This window comes from Chelonoidis abingdonii, chromosome 4 (assembly GCF_003597395.2).
Source record: "Chelonoidis abingdonii isolate Lonesome George chromosome 4, CheloAbing_2.0, whole genome shotgun sequence".
In the NCBI taxonomy this organism is placed as follows: Eukaryota; Metazoa; Chordata; order Testudines; family Testudinidae; genus Chelonoidis; species Chelonoidis abingdonii.
The window spans coordinates 24,728,847-24,743,194 of record NC_133772.1 but is presented as its reverse complement, the minus strand read 5'-3'; the positions used below and the strand labels follow the sequence as shown (position 1 = coordinate 24,743,194).

General features: G+C 48.9%; 1 protein-coding gene across 1 annotated transcript in view; it reads left to right on the top strand.

Moving 5' to 3' along the window:
• Positions 1-14,016, top strand: part of DENND2D (DENN domain containing 2D) — a 30,140-nt gene extending 16,124 nt beyond the window's left edge. The window contains exons 7-12 of the mRNA XM_032801621.1: positions 3,929-4,077; positions 7,582-7,759; positions 8,786-8,827; positions 9,357-9,447; positions 11,939-12,178; positions 13,410-14,016. Of these exons, the coding sequence (XP_032657512.1) occupies positions 3,929-4,077; positions 7,582-7,759; positions 8,786-8,827; positions 9,357-9,447; positions 11,939-12,178; positions 13,410-13,474 (765 nt within the window). The 3' untranslated portion in view covers positions 13,475-14,016. The remainder of the gene's footprint in view (positions 1-3,928; positions 4,078-7,581; positions 7,760-8,785; positions 8,828-9,356; positions 9,448-11,938; positions 12,179-13,409) is intronic.
• The last annotated feature ends 332 nt before the right edge of the window (positions 14,017-14,348 follow it).

The following is a 14,348-nucleotide window of genomic DNA, read 5'->3' as shown; positions in this document are numbered from 1 at the left end:
TACAGCTTGTGTTTGCTTGAGGAGAGAAACAGCACGGCAGGAGCGGGGGGAAGGGAAGGGAGTCCGTGGGATCAGCTGCTTATCTGGTCTGAAGGCTATTTGCATTTAAGAGTGAATGAGAGAGGGGTGGGGGAAGGGGTCGGAATTTGCAAGGCAGGGAGCTGACACAGTGTCGGCTTCAAAAATCCACTCACTCTCTCTCCCCCACTCTCTCTGTCACACTCCACTCCACCCCACCCCCCTCTTTTGAAAAGCACGTTGCAGCCACTTGAATGCTGGGATAGCTGCCCATAATGCACCACTCCCATCACTGCTGCAAATGTGCGCGCGCTGTCAGTGGACACAGCTGTACGAAGACAGCTGTAACTCCCAGCACTGTACAGCTGCAAGTGTAGCCAAGCCCTGAATGTTGTGTTACACTTAGGGTATGGCTACACTTGCAGCTGTACAGTGCTGGGAGTTACAGCTGTCTTCGTACAGCTGTGTAAGGAAAGTGCTGCAGTGTGGCCACATTTGCAACGCTGTTGGGAGTGGCTGAACAGGCATTCTGGGATACCTCAGAATACTTCTGGAGGCCAATTACAGTGCTTTTGGTGGCCACACTGGCGGAGCAGCGCTGCATCACCAGTGCTGCAATCATTATACCCCAGGCAGAGCAGGAGTACAGCCAGCGCTGCAGCCAGGGAGATGCAGCACTGTGTGTGCCTCACAAGTGTGGACAGTGAGTAAGCTGCAGTGCTGTAAACCCACCACCAGCGCTACAACTCTCCAGTGTAGCCAAGCCCTTAAGTCTTGGCTACACTGGCGCTTTACAGCGCTGCAACTTTCTCGCTCAGGGGTGGGAAAAAAACATACCCCTGAGCGCAGCAAGTTACAGCGCTGCAAAGCGCCAGTGTAAACAGTGCCGCAGCGCTGGGCTCCCAGCGCTGTAAACTAATCCCCATGGGGAGGTGGAGTACCTGCAGTGCTGGGAGAGCTCTCTCCCAGCGCTGGTGCTGTGACCACACTCGCACTTCAAAAGCGCTGCCGTGGCAACGCTTTGGAGTTTTGAGTGTAGCCAAGCCCTTAGTTGATTTGACTGTGTGTCCGGATTTTTGGTGTGCTCAGAATTCTATACTGACCGCTCCTAATTTGAGTTGTTTGGTCACCGAGTCCGCGAAAGCTTGGACTTTCCGCACAAGGAAGTAGAAGCCTGGCCACTTTCACTCCCCCGTTTGATCAGAGGCGGCAAGGACTTTAAATGTGGTGTGGGTTGAAGTGCTCCTTCTCTAGCAGCCGCCCTTGCTCACAGCAGACGGTCCCGGGAGGAGAGGAAGGTAGAAGCCATCGTGCACGTTTGAAAAGAGAAAGAGCTGCCCTTGCTAAGAAGTGACACTCTCTGTGCTCAGTAACAGGGTTTCTACAAAACTAGTGGTGAAATAGTTAACAGCATGGCCTTTGTAATCACTTTCATTCACACCTCCCTTTGCTGAATGGGAGCCATTCACACCTCTCCTTGAGCTATTGTTTCATGCTGAGTGCAGAGACTGCTTTGCATCTGCTCTTCTCAGCTGGCAGGGCTAGAGACAAGACACTGGGTTTATATTAGACAATTGTATCCATTTGAGGAAACAGATTTTAGATATCTATCTAGTTAAAAGGTAATAAACCCTAATACAGATCCATGGGGATCAGTTTCAGCTTTGTTGGTATCTGTCCTTCCGTGCAGTCAGCTTTGCTTTAGGAGTTTGCAATTGTATAATTCAATCCTGTCAGTTCAAGCCCTGCAATAGAGACAGCCTTTAGGCCTCATCTGCAATGGGGTGAGGGCTACACTCGGGCAGTGATGCTGATGTAACACAGGTGCAAACTGAGACTTGCTCTGGTGTGGTTTATCCTGGTTTGAAGTGGGGCTGAGCTGGTGCATTGCTCGTGTGCAGCTTCGTGTAGACAATGCATTCATATTTCTTACATGAGAGGTTTGACTCTGCAATGCGCTGATGCCGCATTTGCTTTGGAATGGGGAATTGCAGCCACCTCATCCCATTGCACATTGGGTGCTGCATGTAACTGAGAGCAGCAGCAGGTTGTTCTGTCAGCTTCCTGGATTATGAAATCTCTTGTGATTCTGCAGCAAGAAGGGTAAGATTGTGTAAAAACTTGGCCTATTGCTTCATACTTTGGTTGCTGGCAGAACTGCAGAGATGGGAGCGTTTTCTTCAAAAGAGTCAGCATGGCTGCTTATCCAGCACTGTCAGTGGTGAAGGGAGCTGCTGCTAGGGAAGGCTAGGCTGGGATCTGGCAGTGCGTGGGGGAGAGAGGGCAATGGAGACCTGTGGGTAGCCCAATGTGCAGCAAAGCACCGGATGGACTTAGGTCTAAAGTAAGGCCCTTCACTGAGTGATGAGAGGTTGTTCCGAATGCCTGGGGCTTCTCCTGGATCAGTAATCCAGGGCTGAGCTTTTGAGGCTGGCGAGAGGTTTGATTTCACCTGGTGGCAAAGGCGCATGATACAATGACACCAATTAGTTGTAAGAGCTCACCTGGGCTCTTAGCTGGAATGAAGTCTAACCAGCCTAACAGGAAAAGATGTAGAGAAAGGTAGGATTGTCTGGAAACGCATTCCAAATGGCCACCTTCGCCTTAACTACAGTGATTGCAGCCACTCCATTACCTCTGCTTTTGTGCAGTCTCGATGCTGCTTAATGTGGCCGTGTAAGAGATGGTGCTGCATAGGTACCTGCATGGGGCAAAGCAGGAATCAATGCTAGCAGACAGAGGCAGATCAATGTCCAACTGCTGGAAGTCAGAAAAATTACAGCTGGAACTGAGATGCAAATTTTCAACAATGATGGTTATTGTGACATCATCCCATGGAGTCTTGACATCCAGATTGGGTGTGTCACTCCAGCTCAATCACAAGTTACTGGCCTCAGTGCAGGTATCACTGGGGGAAATTCTCTGGGTGGTGTCATGTAGGAGCTCAGGCTAGATGGTCAGAGTAATTCTTTCTAGTCTTAGAATTTATACACTCCAATGCCTAATGAACACTTGGGAGAAAGGATATCTTTGTTAAAGATTCAACACCATCCACTCCATTCTGTGAGGCTCACAGAGCAAACCCTCAAAGGTCTGGTCTACATACTAGTCTGTACCGGGTTAACTAAGGGTGTGCTTTGTAAGCTGGTCTAGTTAAACCAGCACAAGTATGTGCGTAGACAAGGACTAAGATACCCTCCATGAAAACCAGAGCAGGCCAGACATGACGCCCCAAATACCTGGGGTCCTCTTATCAATGTGTCTCTGTACTTTTTCCCACCCTGCACTCAGAGAGCCCTTCATGAGAAGCTCCACGAGGCTGCTGGGGGCTGATGAGAACTCCTAGAAATTGTTGGTAATTGGGATTACCTATGAATTCATGGTGTTGATAAAGCAGCTTTGAAGCGAAGGACTGGTCCCTCAGGATTCTAGCCTGTGGTGTAGCTCTATGGTGCACGCCAGGAAAGCTTTGTCTTGCCTGTTGCGATCTTATCCCGCTGTCAAGCTGGAGTTATCTCCAGCGGTAAACAGCAGCTGTGCCCATCTGCACTAGGGGTTTGCATCGAGGCACAACCCCAGGGAGGACACAGTCAAGTAGGGCCGCTTATTGCCTTGGCCACACTCCTTATTTGGTGCACCAGTTTCCCCCACTCTTGGTCTGTTTGATCAGTGAACTCTGGGCGGGACAGTGCTGGGCACTACCAAAAAGTAATCCTAACTAATTGTAATATTGCGAAGATCTCTCATGACTCCCGCCCGCACTCATGCCACACCTTTCCTGCCTCCTTTCTCCACCATATGGAAGCAGGCAGGGCCCAGCCCAGCATGTGTGAAACCTTCTGCATGGTGCTTTTAATAGAATTAAGTAGTGATTTGTTAGCTCACTCATGTCCCCTCTCCTTCTCAACAGCTCATCGAACTCACGCGGCCCCTGGACTCCTGGCTGGAACACGTGGAGTTTCAGGCCCTTCTGCAGCATCTTAGTCCGGAGAACATCCTTTGGCTCTTTGCCTCTGTGGTTCTGGAGCGACGGATTATCTTCGTGGCAGAGGAGCTCAGGTGAGTGCCCTGCATTTAACTAGAGAGCTACAAGTAATTCTTCCACTCTGCTCTGCGCTGATTAGGCCTCAACGGGAGTATTGTGTCCAGCTCTGGGTGCCACATTTCAGGAAGGATGTGGACAAATTGGAGAGAGTCCAGAGAAGAGCAAAAATGATTAAAGGTCTAGGAAACATGACCTATGAGGGAAGATTGAAAAAATTGGGTTTGTTTAGTCTGGCAAAGAGAAGACTGAGAGGGGACATAACAGTTTTCAAGTACATAAAAGGTTGTTGCAAGGAGGAAGCAGAAGAATTGTTCTTCTTAACTGGTGAGGCTAGGGCAAGAAGCAATGGGCTTAAACTGCAGCAAGATTGGTTTAGATTGGACATTAGGAAAAACTTCTTGTCAGGGTGGTTAAGCACTGGAATAAAATACCTAGGGACATTGGGAATCTCCATCACTGGAGATTTGTAAGACGAGGTTGGACAAACACCTATCAGGGATGGTCTAGATAACACTTAGTTCGAACCCTCCCGCTAGTGTAGCCCAGGCCTAAGATACACTATTTGTGTAGCTGAAGTCGAAGTATCTTAGTTTGACTTACCTGGCCGTCCTCACAGCAGCGAGACGACCGCCACAGCTCCCCCGTCGACTCCGCTTACTCCTCCTGCCAAGGTGGAGTACAGGCGTCGATTCAGGGATCAATTTATCGCGTCTAGACGAGATGCGATAAATCGATCCACGATACATCGAACGCTACCCGCCAATCCGGCGGGTAGTATAGACCTACCCCTAGTCCTGCCATGAGTGCAGGGGACTGGACTAAATGACCTCTCCAGGTCCTTTCCAGTCCTATGATTCTATGATTCTCTCAGCTCATGAGTACAGGTCACATGCAGCTCGCCCAGCCCTGAAATGCAGCCTGCAGGTGCCCTTAGTTCCACTCCCCGTTCATAAGGGGACAGATGCAAATGTCGACTGATGTGTCCTGAAGTCCACTACTTTGTGGATCTTGGTCCCAGGCTGGGTGTAGTTGGGGCTGGCTGAGGGCATCCTCCCCATCCCCACAGTGCAGTGAGTGGTGATTAATTTTTTGGGCCCCGTCTAGTTCAGGAGATAAAATCAGAATAAATTAACTCCAGGTGCAGGGGAGGAGAGAGAAGCTGAGAACCTTCCACTCTGAGAGCAGACCCTGAGGAGTCTGAGCAAGCAAAGGGTCACTGACCTCAGGCAGTTCATGAGGCATGGAAGTCCTGATCTAGTGGACAGAGCACAGGTCTGGGACTCAGGAGCCTGGGTTCTATCCCTGGCTCTGCCACTGGCCTGCTGCATGGCCTTGGGCGAGTTACATTTCCTTCTATGCCTCAGTTTCCCCATCTGTAAAATGGGGATGATGCCCCGACCTCCTTTGCAGAGTGCTCTGTGGATAAACAGTGCTAGATAAGAACGAGGTGGTATTATTATGCATGATGGAATAACAAGACAGATGGAGTCTGTTCCCAGTTGAGCCCAAAGGGTTAATTCTCACTAAGCTGACAAGCCCAGGGGAGGCAGGTAGCCAGGAAAGTGCCCCTCTCACACTAACATCAGCAAAACGTAAAGGTTATGCTCAGTCCTCGTTAGACAACCAGTTGACACAAATCTCTTCTCTCCCTCTCGGATTTTGTCATTCCGACTCATCAGCAGGAAGTATGTCCCTGATTTGATCTCAGCCACCAGAGACTTTCACTCTTCAGACCCTAGGAAGGAAAATACACATACTGACCACCCTGCAGAAGGATCCTCTCTATAAAATTAGCAAACAATAACTGTCTAGTGAGGATTAAGCCTTAAAAGCATTGAAATAAGGAGTGAAGGGGAAGACTTGTGCACTCCTTTCAACCCTCCTATTGCCCCCAATGCTGTCGATATTGCACTCCAGCACTCCCCGAGGCTTCCACTTCCAACATATACTGAAAAGCAATTCATACCCCAGCCTCCTCAGACTCACGCTGTGTGGGTAAAGCACCAGACCAGGACTCGGGAGACTTGGGTTCTGTTCCCAGCTCTGCCGCCAGCCTGCTGGGTGACCCGGGGCAAGTCATGCTCCTTCCCGAGCCTCAGTTTCCCCATATTCAAAATGGGGATAATGAGCCTGTCCTCCTTTGAGAGTTACTGATGAAAAGAGCTAGGTATAATTATTATTAACTCGGAACCTTAACAGCTTTTGTGTTAACTGATCAGCACATGTGACTGTCCCCCAGTCCCTGCATTGGGGAGGTTATTTTGCCTTAACTCTGCCAAGGTCACTGTTAGGGTTTTGTGTTAGAGTGAAAGAGAATGAGGTTTATGACCCTCCGAAGAGGCAAAATCAAACTGTAGCTTGTGCTGAGGGGTAGGGGAAGGCTAATTGTGTGGGCTGATGGCCGTCTAGCTTGTTGGGTCCCCTGCTGAAGGCAGGGGATTTCCTCTTCTTTCTAAGGAAGTTTAGTCTGAAACTCAATTTATTATTTTCTAGTTGGGGAAACTTTTTGTACCAAAAAGGCAGATCTGGAGGCACCACTGATAGTGGTGCCCGGCCACTCAGAACATTGGTGGGGCAGCACTGGCAGCAGTGCAGAAGGGCCAACTCCAAGGGTTCAAAACCTGTGAGGCTTTGGCCCCCAAAATTGTGAGATTGGGTTAAAAATAATGAGTTTTTTAAAAATATATATGGGTGGGGGGTGGTTCTTCTGGTTTTTGAGCCCTGAGGGGCATTTATTCAAACTTTCCTCCGCAACCACAGAGCTAGAAACTTACTTTTCTTTAGATTTTTTCGTTAAAGAAAGCTGAGATTCTGGTGTAATCACCTGACTCCTGGAGCTGGGGATTTAAGAACATCAAATATTGATTTGTGATGAAATCCCGAGAGTTGGCAACACTACCATGTGCTAAGGGGAGGGAGACTTCCCAAAAACAGCCAACAGAGACGAGTAGAATTGAGCTCCGAGAGTTCAATCTATTTAGCTTAACCAAGAGAAGGTGAAGGGGTGATTTGGTCAGTCTTGAGCAGTATCTATAAGGGAAACAAAACTCTGATACTGAGCTCTTCAATCTAAGAGACAAGATCCAATGCCTGGAAATTGAGGCAAGACAAATTCAGATTTTGAATAAGGTTCAAATTTTTTTAACAGCGACGATTATGAATCATGGGAACCATTTACCAAAGACCGTGGTGGGTTCTCCATCACTGGCAAATTTTAAGTCAAGATAGGATGTTTTTCTAAAAAATCTGCTCTTGTTGGAACAGGAATATATTCAGGGGTGGTCTCTGGCCGATGCTATGCAGGAGCTCAGACCAGATGATCACAATGGTCCCTTCTGGCTTTATAATCTATGAAAAACAGGACCCACCTGTTTAGGAGCCTGTCTCTCCTTGGAAGTCACTTAGACTTTGGCTCCTGTGCCACTCATATGCTCTTGAAAATCTCACCCAAGGCCTAACATGCTGGCCAGCTACTTGCCAAATCCAGTTAGTAATCAGAACTCTTATTTATTTGGCAGCGTCCTGTCCCAGTGCATCCATGCCGTGGCAGCTCTTCTCTACCCCTTCTCCTGGGCGCACACCTACATCCCCGTGGTTCCCGAATGCCTGATCGATACCGTCTGTTGCCCCACACCCTTCATGGTTGGAGTCCAGAAGCGCTGCCTAGAGCAGGTTCTCGATCAGCCGATGGAGGAGGTACTGTCTGAGGGGTCTCTGTGCCAGGGCAGCAGATGGGCTTGAAAATGAATGTTTGCCTGTTCGTGCCCCTTGATTGTTCTCTCCATGTGGCAGCAGGCAGGGATGGATTTACATCTTAGGCACGCCTAGGCACAGCATCTTCAGCGCCCCCGCCGCCTATGGCTGACCTTTGTGCTGCACACAATTTGAGAGAGGCAAGGCACCCCTAGAACGCAGGCGCCCCTAGGCACATGCCTACTGTGCCCAATTGGAAATCCGGCCCTGGTAGCAGGCCCTGATTTTGTCTCCATCCCCGCCGCAGGAGGAGAAAGTCCCAGAAGGAAACAAGAGCGGACTCCAGCCTGCTCCTAGGGTGACAACCAAGCTGTTTCCTAGGCCAGATGGGATGCTGATATCACCTCCCCGCTAGTTGGGCAAAGACCTCAGCCCGGATCCCCTGGGGCAAAGGGGGCATGCCTTGCCCTCGGCTCACCCTGTTGTCAACGTTGCCCTGAGTGTTTCACTGCTCATGGGAGTGAGAACGCATCTTAGAAAACTAGTGTAGACACTGCCAGATTTTCCAGGCTGGTTCGCTCCTTCGCCTTCTGCTGGAAGCACTAACAGTGGGGCAGTTGTGGGGCTGTGGCTCTCTCCCCATGGGGATGTGGGCTGAGACTCCTGAACTCATCTCATGTGGGCTTCCCAAGAGACACTGGATGGGAACCACTTTCAGTCTGGGCTGGATTGGACCCAGTGACTGATTCTAGAGGTGAAAGGCTCCAAATCTCCTTTCTGTGTCCCAGGTCCATTCATCCCCCCCAGGCCAGGCACTGCTGCCCCTCTTTCACCAGGCAGAAAGTTTGGAGGAGGCCTTTCCATTGCAGTATCCTAGAGCAGTTCATCATCAGGTGCAGCTGAGAGCTTTTCAAATGGACTTGGAGCACACAAGACTGATCTCAAAATATGTTCTCTTAAATCGCTGCCGCTCAGAAGCAGCCTTGCAATGCAGCCTGGCTAACATTGGGTCCTGTCTGTTGGTTTTAGGTGCTGCTGGTTGACTTGTGCGAAGGGAAGTTCTCAAGATTGGTAGGTGTCCCTGGTGCGATGCAGACTGTTCCCCATGCCATTGCCAGACGTGGGCGCTTGAAATGTTCTTGTTCATCACTTGACCAGTATTGCTGAGCCGCTGCAGGCTCCTTAATCCTGGATTTTCAGTAGCTATCACTCACTCCTTCCCACCTGTCACTTATTTGCACTCTGCAGGCTTAGGGGGGCAGGGCCTCTTGGCCGAGCTTACAGAGCACACTGTCTCTCTCCAACATCCTTTGGGATAAAAATTGATAGGTGATGGCTTCTGGCGGTAGCTAATGAGCCCCACTGAGACTATGGTAATGCAGACTGCACGGCTGCATTAAAGAATGGGTCACAGGGGATCTGGTGGGGGAAGATCTGTTCATTCCAAGATGCTTTGGGCTTGAAGGTATGCTCACAAAGTGATTTGGCAAGCTAGAATCCTCTCTCACTCTTCAAAACCTTCTTCCCAGTAAAAGCCAACATCTCAGGCTTCCCTGGTTTGCAAGAGCTGGCGTGCTAACATCAGTCCATCCTCTTTCAGGTTGGCGATGAAGGAGACATCTTACCAGCCAAGCTGCAGACCGAGATGTTGACTTCTTTAAAGACACACAACAGCAACAACAACATACAGAGTAGGCAGAGAGTTCTTTCTTTGGGGTGCGCATGGTGGAGTATCTGTGAATGCCCCACAAAGACTGCCAGTGTTCCAGGCTAACCAGCCATCCTGGGGCTAGTGGGCTAAGAACTCAGGACCCAATTTCCTACACTGCCCTCTCAGCTCCAGCCAACCCATCTCTAGGGCTGTGTATGCTTTGGACTCGCACGCATGCAGAGAGACTAGCTAAGTGGTCTAAGCAGCTGGACTGGAATAGACATGGTCCCTGAGTTCCATGTGCTCAGCTTCTGCAGGGACACCTCAGCCCTTCCCGCTTCAGAGGTAGAAAGAGACTGAGGTTTGTGCAGCTTATGGAGTATGGGGCAAGTTCTCAGCTGGTGTAAAATTATCACTCTGTTGGCTTCCTCTCCACATGGACTTCGGTGGAGCTATGACATCTCCCACAGCTCAGGGTCTGCCCCGGTGTGTCTGCAATACAGCGCTCAAAAGACCAGCTTGGAACTGTCAATGATCCCAAGGCACTTAGCTATGATTGGGGTTTACTTTGTGGTTCTTACCCAGCCTTTCACTTCCCCCACCCATTCTGCCCCACCTGTTGTTCACTGCGATATGCTCTGATTAGCTGCAGCTCCCCACACCAGAGGTGGCTGCATTTCACCTGCATTTCAGCGGTGCTCTGTGTCTGCAGGTTGGGAAGTGCTCTGATTTATTCCCCATCTTCAACTAGCAGGCATAGTACATTGTTTCTGGTCTGCATGGATACTAAAGTGCAGTCGTGGTCAGAACCTTCTTTGGTTATAGAACCTTCTTTGTGTGTGCATCAGCATCACCTGCTGACTTCATTGACAAAAATAGATCCTTTTCATTGTTAGCCCTGCAGAGCCGGCACAGCTCTGGGAGACGGAGCTGGATTCTAGCAGACATTACTAAATTCCAGTCTTCATTACTGGTGGTGATGGGCGAAATGGACAGAGCCCAGCGTGACTCTCAGATGCCAGGCTGAGTTTGCAGGGCTGGGTGTTGTATAGAGATTTTAAAAACCTCACCGCCTTTCTAGCTGGCACATGTGCACATGGGATCTGGAGTCTTTGGAACACAATAAGTGTGGGATTTTTACCAAGTCATTTTCAGAATAGTACCATCACCTGCCAGTTCTCATAGAGCATCTTCCTCCCTAAATTCCACAAGCTGTGGAAGACCAGTCAGGGAAGAGAAATAATCCATCAGTAGGGAGGGGTGCAAAAAATCCAGAAGGCTCTTGATAGCTTTATCTTGACAAAACAGAAAGCCAGTGACCCTGAATATCTCTGAGTGAAATCTGGATCTGGGAGATCTGGACAGCTAGACTCCCTTCTGCCACTACAGAGTATACGTGCTAATGCAGCAGGTGGAGTCCTCTGTCCAGAATGGCCTGTGAGGGGCAGTACCATGTGCTAGTGGCTGTTACAACTCTTTAATGATTTAACACCAAGAAATTGGATTTTAGAGTGTGAAGGAGATGGCAATTGCTTCTGACATGAACACAGCATGTGAATTAGGTCAGCGTGCAATGAGGGCATGCATCTAGCATCTCAGCAGGCTGGGGTACTTCACATTTTAAGGTGGTAGACACAATTCCTTAAATGTATATACAGTGCTCGGAGTTCCTTGGAAGCAAATTGTTATAAGAATCATAGAATATCAGGGTTGGAAGGGACCTCAGGAGGTCATCTAGTCCAACCCCCTGCTCAAAGCAGGACCAATCCCCAACTAAATCATCCCAGCCAGGGCTTTGTCAAGCCTGACCTTAAAAACCTCTAAGGAAGGAGATTCCACAACCTCCCTAGGTAACCCATTCCAGTGCTTCACCACCCTGCTAGTGAAAAAGTTTTTCCTAATATCCAACCTAAACTTCCCCCACTGCAACTTGAGACCATTGCTCCTTGTTCTGTCTAGTTTAATAGTCAGCAGTAATTATCCATTGGACTGGGGCAATTTAATACCACACTGGGATTGAACAATGGTTCAGTTTATACTCCTGCCGGCTCCTTAGCGAATGGGACCTCCTGGCTTTTCTCCCATGCCATGACTGGGTTTGGGAGTCACACAAGTTAGCACAATTCAGGTGTTATAGCTACTTTTGAATGGAAAAGCGGGGGGAGGGGGGGCTTTAGAATGCCCCAGACTGTGGCATAGAGAGGAGATGAGAGGTGGGATGGCCCAGTGGCCAGAGCACTAGCCCAGGACTCAGGAGACCTGGCCTCAAGTTCCTTCCTGCCCTCCCCTCCCCAGAGACTGGGTGTTCCGTGGGTGTGTCATTTCGGCCCAGATTCTTTAAGGAAATTTGGAGCATAAATACTAAAGAGGATCTGACCCTCCCTTCCCCCATGATAGCCCTGCCCTGCCTCACAGAAGGGTTGAGAGTGTAAATACATTCAGATTGTGAGGTGCTCACATCCTGAGTTAATGGAGGTCATGTGACTACCAGCCCCCATGCCAAAACTGTACGTCTTCTATTCCCATTTCAGCATCCGAACAAGTGAACGCCCACGTCTCCAACACCTTTGTGCAATTCTTCGTCAAAACCGTTGGCCATTATACATCGCACCTCAAGTGGAATAAGAGCGGACAAAGCTCCTTTCAGGAGAAGGCGTTCTGCAAAGCCATCGCCTCCAGGTCCTGCCGCAAGTTTGTGAAAAGATTTGTGAGGACTCAGATGTTTTCCCTCTTTATCCAGGAAGCGGAAAGGAGCAGGATAACCCAAGAAGGTAAATTACCCCATCTCCTCCCCCTTCCCTGCTCCCTGTTACTGCCCTGGCATTCAGGAAGCAGCAGGATCCTTGGAAGCCACTCTTTGGTTTCTTTGGGCTAGAGGGAGCAGGGCTTATTTGCATATTTGCTTGTGCAAATAAGATGCAAATGTGTTTGTGTGACTGCTCCTGAAAACACAACCCAGGAAGGGAGAGACGCTGTTAGAGAAGATGGTACAGGCAGTGACAGTCAGTCTCTCCAATAACTTCTGCCTGCAATGCACCAGCAGAGGCACTTGTATCGGTTGCAGTAGTCTCTTTTGTCACTGCAGCCCCTGGCTGGCGAAGGTAATTGCAGACTCCAGAACTCGGCCTGCATTTGTATTGAAAACAGTCAAAGGGCAAGGAGGAAAGCACTTGTGCAAAGCGCTTCTTGCTTATTCTCTTCTCTACAGTGTATGTCCTGACACACACACCCTGCGTAAGGGCTGTAAGTAATGCAGCATGGCCTAGTAGATGGAGCACTAGACTGAACCTCAGGAGAGCTTCATTCTAATTCCTAGCCCTGCCACTGGATTTCTGGCTGATCTTGGGGAAATCATGTCATCACTCCGTGCCTCAGTTTACCTATCTGTAAAATGGGCTGTATACGACCTGGGTAGTAGCATTGCCACTTTCAAGAAGAATTTCAACATCTCAGTGACTGAGCTAGCTGCACCTCTGAGCCCCCCGCACACTCTGAGTGCGCTCCCCCATCCCCTTCGGTTTGGATCTGGTACCATTTTATCCCCGCTATTTGTAATGCTTGCACTGCTGGTTCAGCTTCAGCCCATTGTTGCTGAAGGTGCAGGTAGATTTGGAGCCAGTGCAGCTGCTCTAGTGCCCTCCGATGCAAATTGACAGGAACCGTTAGATTCTATTCCTGATATTAGAGAGATTCCACCAACCCCTCTTCCATCCCTGCCTCTCTACCTCCTTCAGCACCTAAATCCCATGGCGATTGGTGTACTATAGAAATGTATATGGAGAATATGACCATAGCTCCATTTCCCCGGTCCATCTTCAGGTTCTCTGCTTTGATCGCTGGTTCTTATGTAGTTTGTTGGGCTAATCTCTGCTTCTGCATCCCTTCCGTAGCATGTTGTTATAAAACAGAAACCGGCCAATGACCTCTACCACTCTGAAACCTGTCAATTGTTGATGAAACTCCAATGTGGTGTATGACTGATCCAGCTTTTGTTTTCCACAGGGTATTTCCAGCAGAAAGTAACTGAATATCAAGAACAGAAAAAGAAACAAAGGAGAAATTCCTGAAGTACTGTTCTGAAAGAGGGGAGCCCGGCTGGGCTTGGGCGGATATCTTCCTGCAGCAATATTCTGTCCAGACTGGGTCAGCATCTCACTCAAAGGCAGAGCGCCCTGTGCTCTGCTGGCTCTGAGCATCTCTGGAACCTTGCCCCTCTTCCTGTGAATGATGAGATGCCTGGTCAACACAGGATGCCAGTTTCTTCCCAGTCTCTTTTTTCTCAGGGCATGATTGCACTGGAAGCCTCTCTTCTACATCGCTAGCAAACATGGATGTGATTTTTTTTTTTTTCTTTTTCTTTTTATCCAGGCCAACTGACACCATGGACCAAGCTGCAGTTCTTAGCCAAAGGGCAGCATATGGCTCTGTAATGAGTTCCTATTGGAAGACAATCACGGACCTTACATAGAAATAGAGTGAGATCGAGGCGAGCTTGTCTGCTTGCTGTATAATGGCTAAGAATGTAGAATAATTGTTAAGATAAAATGAACCCATAAGAAATATTTTTAATTCTTATTAAAAAAAAAAAAAATCTAAATTTTCTAGCTGAGAGATGTTCTAGCTAATGTGTATTCCCGAAGGGCTCCCATTAATAAGGTGGTTTCATGTTCTTTTTATAGCGAACGGCTTGTTTCAGACTTTCATGAGCTAAAAACAACTCTGCAGATTTTGATGAGACACTTCACTCCTGCATGTGTTGGGATGGTTGCCCAGATGAGAGAGCTTGCTGAACTCTTTTCCAAAATACAAATAGTTTTTTCACTTTACTCAATGATTCCTCAAATGACTGCTGCCTTTAGACCCTAGAGATTGCCCAGATGCCTGAGTTATATGTTACCAAAGATTATATTAGCCTTTGTTACTTGTAGTGCCTAGGAGTCT